Source organism: Mytilus trossulus, unplaced genomic scaffold (genome assembly GCF_036588685.1).
Source record: "Mytilus trossulus isolate FHL-02 unplaced genomic scaffold, PNRI_Mtr1.1.1.hap1 h1tg001056l__unscaffolded, whole genome shotgun sequence".
NCBI lineage: Eukaryota > Metazoa > Mollusca > Bivalvia > Mytilida > Mytilidae > Mytilus > Mytilus trossulus.
In genome coordinates this window covers 1-14,254 of record NW_026963622.1, presented here as the reverse complement: position 1 = coordinate 14,254, position 14,254 = coordinate 1, and the positions used below count along the sequence as shown (strand labels likewise).

The 14,254-nt window shown below is 38.2% G+C and overlaps 2 protein-coding genes and 1 pseudogene across 2 annotated transcripts; all 3 read right to left on the bottom strand.

Annotated features, from left to right (window-relative positions):
* Positions 1–788: 788 nt before the first annotated feature.
* LOC134703472 (NADH-ubiquinone oxidoreductase chain 2-like) lies at positions 789–1,738 on the bottom strand (annotated as a pseudogene).
* A 148-nt stretch (positions 1,739–1,886) lies between these two features.
* Positions 1,887–2,822, bottom strand: LOC134703471 (cytochrome c oxidase subunit 3-like). Its single transcript, XM_063563496.1, is given in 1 exon segment — positions 1,887–2,822. A coding segment is annotated over 1 exon segment (936 nt).
* Positions 2,823–13,501: 10,679 nt separating this feature from the next.
* Positions 13,502–13,966, bottom strand: LOC134703470 (NADH-ubiquinone oxidoreductase chain 6-like). The gene has a single exon (XM_063563495.1). The coding sequence runs from the start codon at positions 13,964–13,966 to the stop codon at positions 13,502–13,504; it is 465 nt and encodes a 154-aa protein (XP_063419565.1).
* Positions 13,967–14,254: the final 288 nt, after the last annotated feature.

Sequence of the window (14,254 nt, the reverse complement as noted above, 5' to 3'; positions counted from 1 at the left end):
ATTCGTTTCGCATAAATGCCACTTCTAGTATTAACCTACTCATTCCAAAGACCCCTCACGATATTCGTGGTAGAGACCCCCAAACAAGATAAGAAGGAAACCCCTTGAGGACAAAATCCCTAACACTCTCTTACCGTAAAAGAACATGTAGGCAAAAGGTATTAACAGCACTACCTCTACATCAAACACGACGAACAAAACTGCTACTAGAAAGAATCGGATAGAAAAGGGCCTCCGAGCTCTTCCAATAGGCTCAAATCCACACTCATATGGACTGCACTTTTCTCGGTCTAGACCCCGCTTTTCCCTTAGTAGCATAAATAACCCCGTAAACAAAAAAGACACAATGCAGACAAACGCAACTCTTAACCCCATAACCATTCTTCTAGAAAACTTATGGAAGTGTCTTTAGCTCCCAAAGCCAATATTTTATTTTAAACTATATCTAGCTAAAAAAGGGTTGACACCACTAATAGCCCCACAACCTATCGTTCTTAAATTAAACTACTTTTTTATAAGGAAAAATGGTACAAGCCATTTATAACAAAGTTAGCAGCCCTATTATGTTAATTAACTTCCTCACTTAAGAATGAAAACCTAGGCTTAATAATTAGATGCAAACCAATCCTTTTTTTTAAAGTACCATTCTACAAAAAGGAGGTAACAACTACCTATAGTTATGTTTGAAACAAAATATTTTATTTTAAATTACCTTTTTATCATACTTTTGTGGTTTTACCCACTCTTTTTGAGCCGAAATCAAAACGCCCCTGGCCTAAAAGCAGTTTCTAAATAAATCTCACCAAGATCAATGCCCCCCCTGCTAGGTTAGCCCCGATCACTATCCTCCACATAATCTTGAATTCTGCTTTGTTTTTGTCTACTAACCTTTTTATTACTATCCTATAAAAAAAGTCAATGTAGAATTTTAGCCTGATTACTGAACCTATAATACAAGCCACGATTACAGCCCTTCCTCTCATTAGAAACACCAATACTTTCGCTAGAAAGCCAAGGAAAGGAGGCATCCCCATCAGTATCAGTAACCCTATACCCCTCGCGGCTCTACTAATCTGACCGCCCATTCTTGTTTTGTTTATTATTGAGCACCCATAAAAAAACAGCCCTACCGACAGCGAGTAAACTGCAAAATACCCTACAAAGACTACTCTTGACCATGTGAGCCCTAACAGCATTCATGATGTATGCACAAACGACGAGTACGCGCTTATTACTCGTACTGAATTCTGGTTAAGGCCCCCTACTGCCCCAATTCCAGCTATCAATACAATTACTACTCACAACCCCTTAGAGGGTATAATTATTGATAAAAAGACAAGGGGGGCGACTTTTTGCCAAGTTAATATTAACCCTCTTGCTAACCATCTGCTGTTCTTAATAATTGAAGGGACCCACGAATGTAGCGGGAAAACGCCAGATTTTAACACTGTACCCGCCCCCCTTATCACCAGCCCTCTCACTACGTGCTGCTCTATCAAGGTTACAAAACCCACTAGTATCAGAATTGACCCCGTTCTTTGTACCACAAAATATTTTACACAGGGCTCAGGACTATAGTGACCATCAGGGTTTATAATTACAAGAAATCCATACAGATTTAGCTCTAAACCGAGTCACACACCCCTACTATCTCTTCTCTTCTAACCCTAAGAATTGTCCCGATCAATATTACCCCTAATCTCACTAATTTTATAGGTCTTACCACAAAGCTTACCATTTCAAGTAAAGGTTACTTATAACACTTGAAAATCATAGGTCTTCTGTCCTTAATTAGACTACTTTACTCAGACTAGTAAGCGCTTGGAATCGCTTTGGTACTTGATTTCAAATCAAAACTGTTTAACTAGTCTGTATGACTCCTATTTTTAACCTTTTAAATGGTCAGGAATCTTATATCAGGACGGAGCATGCTCTTCTTGAATGTACGCATACCACGAAGGCTTTGCGTCTGGGTACTTAAACGTATAGACGTCCCCGTCTCATATTTTGAACCACCACATGTATAACCATCCTCCAAACCACACATATACTAAACATCATAATGCTACCCATACCACATCTACGAAGTGTCAGTACCAAATGCAAGCCTCAAAACCAAAGTGCCGTTGACTGGAAAACTCCCCACGCCATAGTCGGACTAACCTCACCATTAGTCAAAGAGTCCCCACAACTACGTGCATTCCATGAAACCCAGTTAGTAAATAAAACACTCTTCCATACACCCTATCTGCAATAGTGTATGAGTTTCAGTAGTATTCTCGAAGTTGCACTAGGAAGAACACAGTCCCACATAAAATTGTTACCACTAGGCCAATAAATGGCCCAACATCATAATCCTTCAAACGCATTCTCTTATGGGCTTGAGTTACGAATAACCCCCTCCTAATTAAAAGACCTGTCTCGAACAGCCTTGTCGACGACGGGTTTGGCGTGCGGATCCCTGGAGGGGGTCATCGCATCCCTAGTTCACACGAGGGTCTTAAGGCATTATGGAAGAAAGTCCAAAAAAAAGAAAAGAAGAACATTACTTCAGACAGAATAAAAAGGGCAACTCCATCACGAAATCTCTTGATTACGAAGCGAGTATGAAACCCAATATCTCCCTCACGAATTAAGTCTCGCCATCATCTAAAAGTTCTCAATAGTATACACCCCAACCTCATTCCTATTAATAGAAATCTGGGAGTTCGATGCAGTCACAAAATTAACCCTACCGCTATTCCGTTTGCCGAGATAGCCACAAAAAAGGGCCACGGACTTGGACCTGGTACATAGTAACGAGAATAAGGATTACGATTCATTGTTTAGGGTATAAACATAAACATAAAGTTCAGCGGTATCCAATGAGCCGCCAGAACAAAAACATCACAAACTCTTCTCAAGTTTAAGGACTCCCTGTGTGACACCCCCTTCCCGTGACAACAACTTCCATATAGGTATAGTCTAAAACATGCCCTAATAAAGCTTATCAGACCCAGGATAAGCAGGAACACTCCACTTATTCACCCTCCCACGCCGAAAACGAGGATTTCCCCAAATAAGTTTAGACTAGGAGGGGCTGCTATGTTGCTTGATCTTAACAGGAAACACATTAAGACTAGACTTGGGCAGACTAACAAGCCCCCTTTATTTATTACTAGCAGACGCGAGTGCCTCATCTTATAGATAGCATTCACATACCTGAACAAACCTGATGAACACAACCCATGCCCGATCATAATAATAATGGCCCCCACTACCCCTAATACCGTGTTGCTAAGCACTCCTAATAGCACAAGCCTCATATGCGCTACAGAGGAATATGCTACCAAACATTTTAGGTCCACTTGCCGTACACACGCTAATCCTGCGTAGACACCTCCTGCCAAGTTCACCACTAGTAGCAGCACAAAAAAAACGCTTCTAAGCCTTATTTGTATAACTATTATAAATCGAAGCAGCCCGTACCCTCCTAATTTTAGTACCACCCCGGCCAATAGCATCGAACCGGCTACTGGGGCCTCTACGTGAGCCTTAGGTAGTCACAGGTGAAATGGATATATTGGTAGCTTGATAAGAAACCCTAGAATGTATAGCCATCACAATCTCATTCCCCTTTTTTTTACTAGCCTTACCACAGAACTTATCCTCCTCCTCAACCCTCTAATATAGAGTTCTCTTACCCCCCATAAGAAAAAAAGAGATCCGAACACCGTATAGATTACTATATACCCCCCTGCCTGTAAACGCTCTGGCTGATAGCCTCAGCCTACAATTAATAACAACAGAGGGGCTAGCACACTTTCAAAAAAAAAAAAAAAAAGAAAGAACCTCCTCACCCTGAATCTTATCACTAAAATTAGGCTGATTCTGATAATTATTAAATTAAATCTTGCTTTCCGGTGGATCTTAACCCTCCTTAGGTAGGAAAGAATTGCTACAAATAGAGTTAGTGTAACCATTAACCCTATTACAAAGTCTGTGGTGTACAACCCGTTCAACTCTACCCCCCCTATCGCGACTCTTGTGGCGCCCATACTTAGAATAGTTAGAACGCTTAACCCAATGACACTCATATTTAGGTTTTTTATAATAATCAATGCAATAAGTCTAATTGCCAACCTTTTAACCATAAGTAAGACAGACTTTATCTGACACATTCAGTGTAAATGAATTATACTAGTTTATATTATCTTACATACACCCTAACTAGAACTACTACACACACACTAGCCATAAGTATGACACATAGAAGAACAGTCCAACACAAACTCATTAACTTATCATAACGTAAACGAGGTAAAGAAGCACGAATAACCACAAAGAAGACCGCAAAAGCCATCATAAAGACCCCGATCAACGCTTCATTTCCCCCGAAAAATATCGCCGCCCTTATAACCCTTCTGAGAAGAATACTAGAGTACTCCGCAATAAATATAACTGCAAACCCCCCTCCGCTGTACTCCACGTTGTATCCTGACACTAATTCCGACTCTCCTTCCACAAAATCAAATGGCGCCCGATTAGTTTCAGCTAGCATACACAGCATTCAGACAACTATAACTACGCACAAAGGAAAAAAGAAAAAAAAGGACCTTTGTTGGAACACCCTAATTTCTTGAAACATAAACACACCCGAGCACAGCACCACACAAAAGAAGATAAATCCTATAGGGATCTCATAAGAAATTCTTTGCGCCATCGCACGAACTGCACCTAGCAAAGAGTATTTAGAGTTAGAAGCCCATCCGGATATTATTACCCCGTAAACCCTGACTCTAGTAATAACTATAAACAGAATCACCCCGAAAACATAAAACACTTCAGCCGACTTATACGGGTATAAAAGCCATCCAAGTAAACTGATAGTTAATATTAGTGCAGGAGCCAAAATGAAGGGCCCTACGTTAGCACGTGTAGGCACAATAAACTCTTTACATAACAACTTACCTGCGTCACTAAAAGGCTGCAAGATCCCTATATAACTCACCTTGGATGGACCCTTTCGGATTATAATGATAGCCAAAATTTTACGTTCCAACAAAGTATAGAAGCCCACAGCGAGAAGCACCCCTACAAAAGGGATAACACCAACAACCACGCCTACTCAGTCCACCAGTGCAGCCTTAGTCGACCCCAAGGGAGTAAAAGAGTCCGCTGACACTTGACAAAGGCTTAATAGGATAGAGGCTCCAAAGAAAACAGCTACTCTCCTTAGAGTCTTAAATAGACACTCGACACTAACCATAATGAGACTGGGCTTAGCTTTGTAATTCACACACAAACAAGAGTATATCTTATAAGACGAGCTTAAATCGTATGCATTAGGTCTGCCAGCTTGTGCCATGAAAGCAAGTATATATACTTATGAATTGATCCTAAATCAAACGCATTAGCTCTGCCAGCTCTCACAAAGATAAGAGCCACTACTCACGGCGCCTTAGGGGCATGAGCCCTATATCCTAATATTAGACCACCTTATCACTAAAAGCTACTTGCCCATTGTACAAGTTCATTAAATTAAAAGTTTAACGCTTCTTAAAAGCTTTAGCTTATTTTTTATTTTAGTTAAGAGCTTCCAACCATATGACAAAATATTTCTCAGGAATAAACTCAATCACAATCGGTATAAATCTATGGTTAACCCCGCAAATTTCAGAACACTGCCCGTAAATAATTCTACACTGGGAAGCTTTTATAGGAAGCCGATTAATTCGACCTGGGATGGCATCTACTTTAATTAGTAACTTAGGGAGTGCAAACGAATGGAGCACATCAGACCTTCTTACAAAAGCAGTTATTTGCACATCTGCTGGAGCCACCATCCGGTTATCAACATCCAACAAACGATACCCTCCTTTTCTAAATGTCTCCTGCTGGTCTTCTATGTAAGAATCAATTGTATAACACGAAATTCTTTCAGCGCTTTCTCTAGAGCTTGGAGTGTCTAAATTGCGACAAAATTCGTAAGATCAGTACCATTGTTTCCCAATCGCCTTAAAATTTCACCGGGGCCGTTTTACTTCTTCTATATAATATAGGTTAATTATAGAAGGAAACCACAACCCTACTAACATCAACATTGGCACAATAGTCCATCAAAATTCTAATCGTTGACGGTTCAAGAAATGGCGATAAGAAAATTTAGTAAGAAGGATTACGCATCCTATATATATAACAAAGACCAACACAGCCACTGCTACTATCATCACAAAACCATGGTACCGGAACAGGTCTTTCCCTAGTTCCCCATGGACAATATCACCAAAATATCGACTCCCGTAAAAAGACATATTTATATTTTTCTACACTTATTAGCCCACTCACGTGCGCTACTTTCGCGATTTACTAATTTTAATAACTTGAAATAAGCTAAAAACTTAAACCATTTCAGGTCTACAGGACGACTCCTACAGAATTTAGGGTATTCAAGCAGCTTGTCCCACACCCACAAAGAAAGAGGGTTTAATAACAACCTAGAGAAATAAATGACTGAAAGACACTGCCCCAAAATGATATAAGGCTCCCGCACTGGGCGAGCACCAATCCATGTTAACCTAATAAACCTACCAACCAACACTCAAAACACTACTTGATTAAACGGGTAAAAACATAAACTTCGATACTTACCTCTGTGAAGACTAGGAATTAGGTATAATACTACAATCGACAAAAACATAACATATACCCCCCCCGCTTTATGAGGAATTGAACGAAGGATTGCATAAGCAAACATAAAATACCACTCAGGCTGAACATGGATTGGCGTTTTTATAGGATTAGCAGGCCAATAGTTTAAATGATTCCCTAACAGCTCAGGATCCACACACACTAAATATATAAAAAAGAACCTAAAGCAAACATAACCAAAAAGATCTTTAATAGTATAGAAGGGGTGGAAGGGCACACACATAGTACCTCTTTCAATACCCAAAGGGTTATTACTCCCTTTCTCATGTAAAAAAAACAGGTGTAAAAAAACAACCGCCACTATCACAAACGGTAAGAGAAAGTGTAAAGTATAAAACCGCTTTAGAGTTGCATTACACACGGTCCAACCCCCTCATACATAGCGGAGCATACTCTCTCCTACTACGGGGATCACTCTAAGTATATTAGTAATAACAGTAGCCCCCCAATATGACATTTGCCCCCAAGGCAAAGTGTAACCGAGGAAAGCCTCCGCCATAGTTAACAAAAACAAATGCACCCCAAAATACCACACTGTCTTATCTAAATAAGACCCATAATACAGCCCACGAGCAATGTGCGCATAAATACAGATAAAAAACATAGAGGACCCATTTGCATGAATATTACGCAACATTCATCCTTTTTCCACATTACGCATAATATGTACTACAGAATCGAATGCCATGTCTTCATGAGCAGTATAATGAGTTGACAATAAAAGACCCCTTAGAAGTTGGATAATTAGGCACAAGCCTAGTATAGAGCCAAACCTTCACCAAGCGTTTAAGTTTACAGGACAAGGCAAATCATAGAACCTGTCATTCATAATCTTCACCAACTTATTAGTACTTCGTCACGGACCAACCCTCTTAGGCGTGTTAATATTATTCACAGTATTGTTACCAACCATCTCATAAGAAAGGCCTACACCTTGTTTATGAGTTTACAGCTCACCACCTCTTCCTCGGCCACCTCATGAATTTTTGTTATATATACAGGCACAAACCCCCCGCACACCGCATTTTTTTATGAGTACACATAAGCTTGGACCCCCCTTTTTACACCTCTGAAGACACCCAAAGTGTTAAGTGTCCAACTTTGTTTTTGCTCCATTTTTACTTTATTTTTAATTAGACTTAAAGCGACCAACAACTTACGCTTCAAAAATTTTTTTATTTTTAAGATACACGCCTCGTTTTCGAACCGAAAACCACATGAGCAACCAGAGCTGGGGTAAATGAGGAAATAAACGTCTCAAATCCCCATTATCCTACAGCTTACAATTAGCTATAGAGCCCAAGTAACTTAGAATTTAAGGGTCAAATTCACCACTTTCTCTGCCAATAATTAGGTTGAATCTCATGTGGTCCTGAAGAATGCTTACTCCCCGCAAAGGCTTTGTAGCCTTTCAAGCATACACTAAAACCAAGTTAATTAGGTGTAAGGAGACCCGTATTGACCAGTTTTTAAATAGACCATAACAGCCTAACAATAAACGAATTAACTGTAATTTTGCTTATCTTATGGATTATTTTAATAAATTATAACTATTAATACACCAATAAACTTTAACTATGAGCATTAATAACTACTGACCCCGTCTTTACTAACATCAGGAACACTGTCTTCTTCACTTACAACCACATTTCTCTGCTCGACTGGCTGACAGACATTAGCTGGGACTTCAGGCTCCACAACAGCTATTTGTTCTTCTAAAGGAACATAGCCACCCTCAGCATGGGGGCCCCCTTCCTCCTGATTATCAGGAACAACTTCAGCGACACCATTCACAACAGCATCTCCAACAGCTGAAATAGTTTCAGGTAATGGGAGCACCCTAACAGTGTCACCCCCTCCGCCCTGACATAAGTCCCCTCCTCCAACGTCTATTCTAAACACTCAGTTTTTATATGAAAAAAAACCATCTCACACACCCCTTAACAGTAAGCCTTTTTTTGCAGCAAACCCCTGCCTAAGCCACTCTCATACAGCCTCTCTAGTGCCCAACACATTCAACAATCTATCACTAAGCAACACACTCATTTACATAAAAAGAACCCTTTTTATAAGTTAATCAGCCTATTATACAATATTATTTATGTCATTACAGATCCGTCACAAAGTATTGCTTTAGCTAAAAACTCGCTCGCTTAAAAGAGACCTTAAAGCTATGCATAAGCTTTTGGGTTAACAAACCCAAAAACTTCAATTAAAATAAAGCTTCGCAGGGTCTTGTTGCTCTTCTTTTACACACAGGCCTCTTCGCTTTACCCTTATGCAAGAAGTACTAAAATTTATTTGCCCCACTTTACTTCAAGTAAGCTTTTTATGAGGCAATCGTGTGCATTTCTTTAGAAAGATAAATTCTAAAAAACCTCAGTGAGATGAGCCTAAAACTAATTAACTCCTCTTAAATTGTTTATAAAGAAAAGCTTTAACTTTTTCTTTAGGAATCAAAGTCCTACGTACTATAATACTTCTTTATAACACCTCAGAGCAATAAACTACTTTTGAGCTTAGCTTCATCAAAGCAACTGGGCCATCCCCCCACGTACAACTAAGCTAGGAAGAATTTGTAGCTCTCAGTTATATTAACATTAGCAACTAAACACAACTTAAGAGACAGGCTATCTGGCTTGAGAATAAGAATCTTATACCCTAAGCAAATTACTGGGATTTTCAATTAACAGCTCAACATTCTAGCTTAATTTATTCACCCAGCGTACACTAATTTCATTAAAATTTTTGCCCAGAAGGCAAATATAGTAATTATTGCTATGTAACCATCCTATAACCAGCACATTTAACAGCCTAACGCCACGTTTATTTACATAAAAAGGCCCTATACAATATTGTCTATAGCACTCAGATCTGTGACAGAACATTGCTTTGCTTAAAAACCTTTTATACGAAACTAACTCACTTAAAAGGGACCTCAGGACCAGACATAAACTTCATCACTTGTAGTCTTTGTAAGTTTATAACCCACCTAACCCCCTTTTAGGCGTGTTAATATTACATACTATTGTTAACACTTACTTTTTAAGACGCTCACAACCTTGTTTACAAGCTCACGCTTCTACGTTTCACAATTTTATTTAGCTTCATTTTGTTGCTGCACACCACATTTTTGTCACCTCTATTTAACCTGCTTTCCTATTTCCTCCCCTCCAGATCAGCCCCCCCAGGCATTAGTGTGTCATTTTGATTTTATTTTATTTTTGATTTACTTTTTTGCTTAGACTTTAAGTGACCCATGAATTACGCTTTGGGAACTTTCATATGACTTGATTTCTATTTATTTTTTGATTTTAAGATACAGATAGTCTAGTTTTCAAACCCCAAAAAATCACATGAGCAACCAAAATTAGGGCAAACGAAAAAAATTAACACCTTAGATCCATTTCTCCTGCAGTTTACAATTAACCACAGGAAGCAAATAGCTTTAGAATTTAGGTTTAAGTTTGTTTTTTTCTACCACTAATTAGGTTAAGTCTCACATGACTCTGAAAAATGCTTACTCACTGTAAAGGGTTCAAAACCTTATCTACAACAGGTTGTAAAGCATAATCTAAAACAAGTTTGGACAGGTATGGGCATTCGCAACTAGATTTTCAATAAAATACACAATGTCAAGTAAAATTAAGTTTTACTTTGACTTATAAGTTATCTTAACTAAGGGCTTTTTACATGCATCAGCAACAGGGTTTCCGTGTAAAAGGACAGGAGAACAGGCCTTGCGGTCACTGTACCGGCCGGTAACAGGAAATGCGGTACACTATAAAACCTCATTCTTAAGGGTTTCCACAGTGTTTGGTTTTTTTTTGTCTGTTACTAGCACAAATCCATTACACACCGCCTTTTTAGAACCCTTGTTTTATTCTTTAGGTGGGTGATTGCTGCTTTTTGGCTGCATTAATAGACTGTTTTATTTTTTACCTAATTTGCAACCCGTTTTAACCCTATTTTTTAATAAAATAGCAATACTAATTTTAACAAGAACCAACGACACGCCCTACCGCCACTAATTGGCCTTCAGCTTCATAAAAGGCAACCCTTTTTATAAACTAATCAGTTTATTGCGTAGCATTATTTAAGCAATGACAGAGCCAGGGCAAAGCGTTGCTTTAGCGAAAAAGTCCTTTCGTACAAAATTAGCTCATTTTTAAAAGAGGATAGAAACTGAACTAGCTCACGCCGTTCTGAACTCAGCTCATGTTAGATTTTAAAGGGCGAACAGACCCACCATTAGAAGCTTCTACGCCTCTAGGATATCTAAAGCCAACATCGAGGTCGCAATCTTCCCCTCCAATACCATCTTTCGGGAGAAATTGCGCTGTTATCCCTAGAGTAGCTAGCCACACATATAAAGTTAGGAAATACGAGTTAGATTTATATAATAGTGAAAGACTTATTTTCACTGATCTCCCATCAAAATCGTATAAGAGCCAAAAACTCCAATTAAGATAAAGCTTCATAGGGTCTTGTCGTCCTTCTTTTACATAAAGGCCTCTTCACCTTAAAGTTAGTTTAAATTAAATTTTCAGACACAGCACCTTCTTCGTTAACCCTTTCATACCATCCTTCAATTGAAAGGCAAATTATCGCGCTACCTTAGGACGCTCACGTTAACGCCGCCGTTTACAACAAACATTACTCTAGTTGCACTGGGCAGGGACTACCTTTTACTTACATCAAAAGGAAATGTTTTTGTTAAACAGTCGAGAAGTTTAGTTTGCCGAATTCGTTTAAAAACTTTTATTTAGCCTTTAGTTTTTTAAGGTAAAACAAAATAGTAATACCAAATAAATAATATTTTTACTCGTTTTTATCATAGTCACTGGTCCTACAACCATAGGCTTATTTTAAAGTAAATGAATAACCCAATTAATCTTTTTTCCCCATCTGGTTTTAGTTAAAATACACTAATATCTAATAGCCAGTTTAAAGCCTATAGAAACCCAATTTTTTTTTAACATCAATTTTAGTATTTTTCAGCTTAACCCAAAAAATTTTACCCCTTAAATAGTTAAGGAAAATGCTTACACATCTTTTTAAGCCAACCAGATATCTAAAAGCGCGAATAGTATCTAGCCGCTATTCTTTAGTTTAATTAAATCTCTGCCACGATTTCTTAACTCAAAAAAATAACTCTCTTTTATTCGGGAAAATTAAATTCTTAAACTTGTCTTGAAAAACCCTTATGCAAAAGGTACTAAAATTTATTTATACTATTTTAATTCAAGTGCACTTTTCACAAAACAATTATGCACGTCTCTTTAAAAAAGATAAATTATAAAAAGCCTCAGTAAGAGGAATCTAGAACTGACAATTCTAAGTTATATATTAACTACTTTTAACTTATTTATGAAGAAGAAGATTAACTTTTTCTTTAGGAATCAAAGCCCTACTTACTACAATTTTTCTTTATAACGCTTCGAAGTTCTAAGTGCCAAAAAACTACTTTTGAACTTTGCTTCATCAAAGCAACTGGATCATCCCCCACGTGGCACTAAGCTTAGGCCTAACTAGACTATGGAGAATTTGCAGTTCTCAGTTATATTAACATTAACTACTAAGCACAACTTAAGAGAAATACTATCTGACTTAAGAATGAAAATCTTATGTTTTCCCTAAACTACTTAAGCAAGCCAAAGCAAATTACTGCGATTTTGAATTAACAGCTCAACGTTTTAGCTTAAACTATTTGGCCAGCATACACTAATTTCATTAGAACTTTTGCTTGGAAGGCAAATATAATATTATTTACTATATATGCATATTATAGCCTAGCAGCAACTTCCGTTACTGCTACCTTGTTACGACTTTTCACAGGTTTCCCCGCGAGCGACGGGCGATTAGTACTCATCTGATTGTATTCAGGGTAATTTTATTTTTAACCCTTACTTACAAGTCCTTCTTCAAAGGCAAGTTTTCTTATCTTATTTGTCTACTTAGTTGAGCTACCTTTTAGTAGCTCAATCTTTGAATTATTGCTTAAGTTACATCTGTATCCCAGATTAACCTTGTCATAAGCTGCATGTCAATCTGAATTATTTTTGAAGTTGTGCTACATGGGCATATAGCCAATTCTAGTAGCTGCACCTAACTAAAAGTAACTTACCTTACCGAACTCAGCAAGTAAAATAAGAGTTAGCTTCAGTAATAACCAAAAATTTTACCCGGACACTCACCATATTAGAGTAAACAACCATACACACGCACTAATAAGACAAGGCTCAAATGTAGGTGGGTTATCCTTTAACACCCAGGATCCCCTGTTTTCTATCTCAGACACCGCCTATTTATTTCTCTTTGACAACCAAATGTTTAGTTAAGAGGAACTTTTGTTTTAAACTATGGATAACAGGGTATCTAATCCTGGTTTCACTTCATAGATTCGTTAGAAGCTCACTAAAACTTTAGGAATATAACCACAAAAAACCGTTAACATTACACTGCACCTATAGTTTTTTTATAGTTTTATAACACAACATTGACTCTAACCAATCCGCTTAAATTTATATTCGAACTGAATCTAACCGCGGCTGCTGGCATTCATCAATTGACCCCGAATTTGTCAAAAAGCTGGGTTAAAGTTTCCTTTATTAACCAATTTTCCCCACTGATGTTGAACTTGCACTTAATTTGTTCAAGCCCGCATTTAGAATCATGAGAAGCATTTTGCCCATAAATTTAGGGCCATAATCAAACCCTCCTACAGATTTGACACAAGGTACTAAAGTATCCATCTTCCTCATTTTCAATGAGACGCTTTAATTAAGCTACTGTATCTTCTATTTTAGGTTTATTTTACTCTTCGTAAAGGCACCATGGTTTTTATGCACAAATACGACACCACTAATATTACAAACAGTAACACACCAGCTATTAGGATATATAACCTTAACCCGCTTCTTTCAGCCATGAAACTTAGAAACAAAGACCCGCTAATTTCTCTGTACTCGTAATTCATAAGACCCATAAGGACCGCTCTGGCACAACACCTTCTGACGAGAACCATAAACTCTAGATTAAAACGATACACTTCATTGGGGTAGATCCTTAAAACATACAAGAACAGGACTATTACACCCCTAACGTAAGTTAGGAACAATAAGAACCCTAACAACCTTCTAACCTCCAGTGCAACCTCCACACATGCAATTATAGACCCCCTCAATAGCACTAGCCCTAAAGAAATAGGTTGCTTGGCAATTAAGACAATCGAAAACACAGCCATCAAAATTACACATATGACTATAACTCTCATTATATAAACATAATTAAGCTTACGCCCCCCGCTACCACCAGCCCTCATACTACCAGCTGGTAGGTAAAATAATTTTTCTGAACAATTTCATTCAAACAGCTGAGTTGACCTAGTCCCTTATGGGCACCTTGAGGGCCCAATAGCTCTAGTCAACCTTGATCCAGACTTTGAGCTACCATCCTGGACCCCTTAAAGAAGGCCATTTTTCTGGGGTGGGAGGTTAGCCTCTCTATGAGCCACATTCTCAAAAAGAATCTTAATAGTTTGGCTGACGACCAAGGCTTAGAC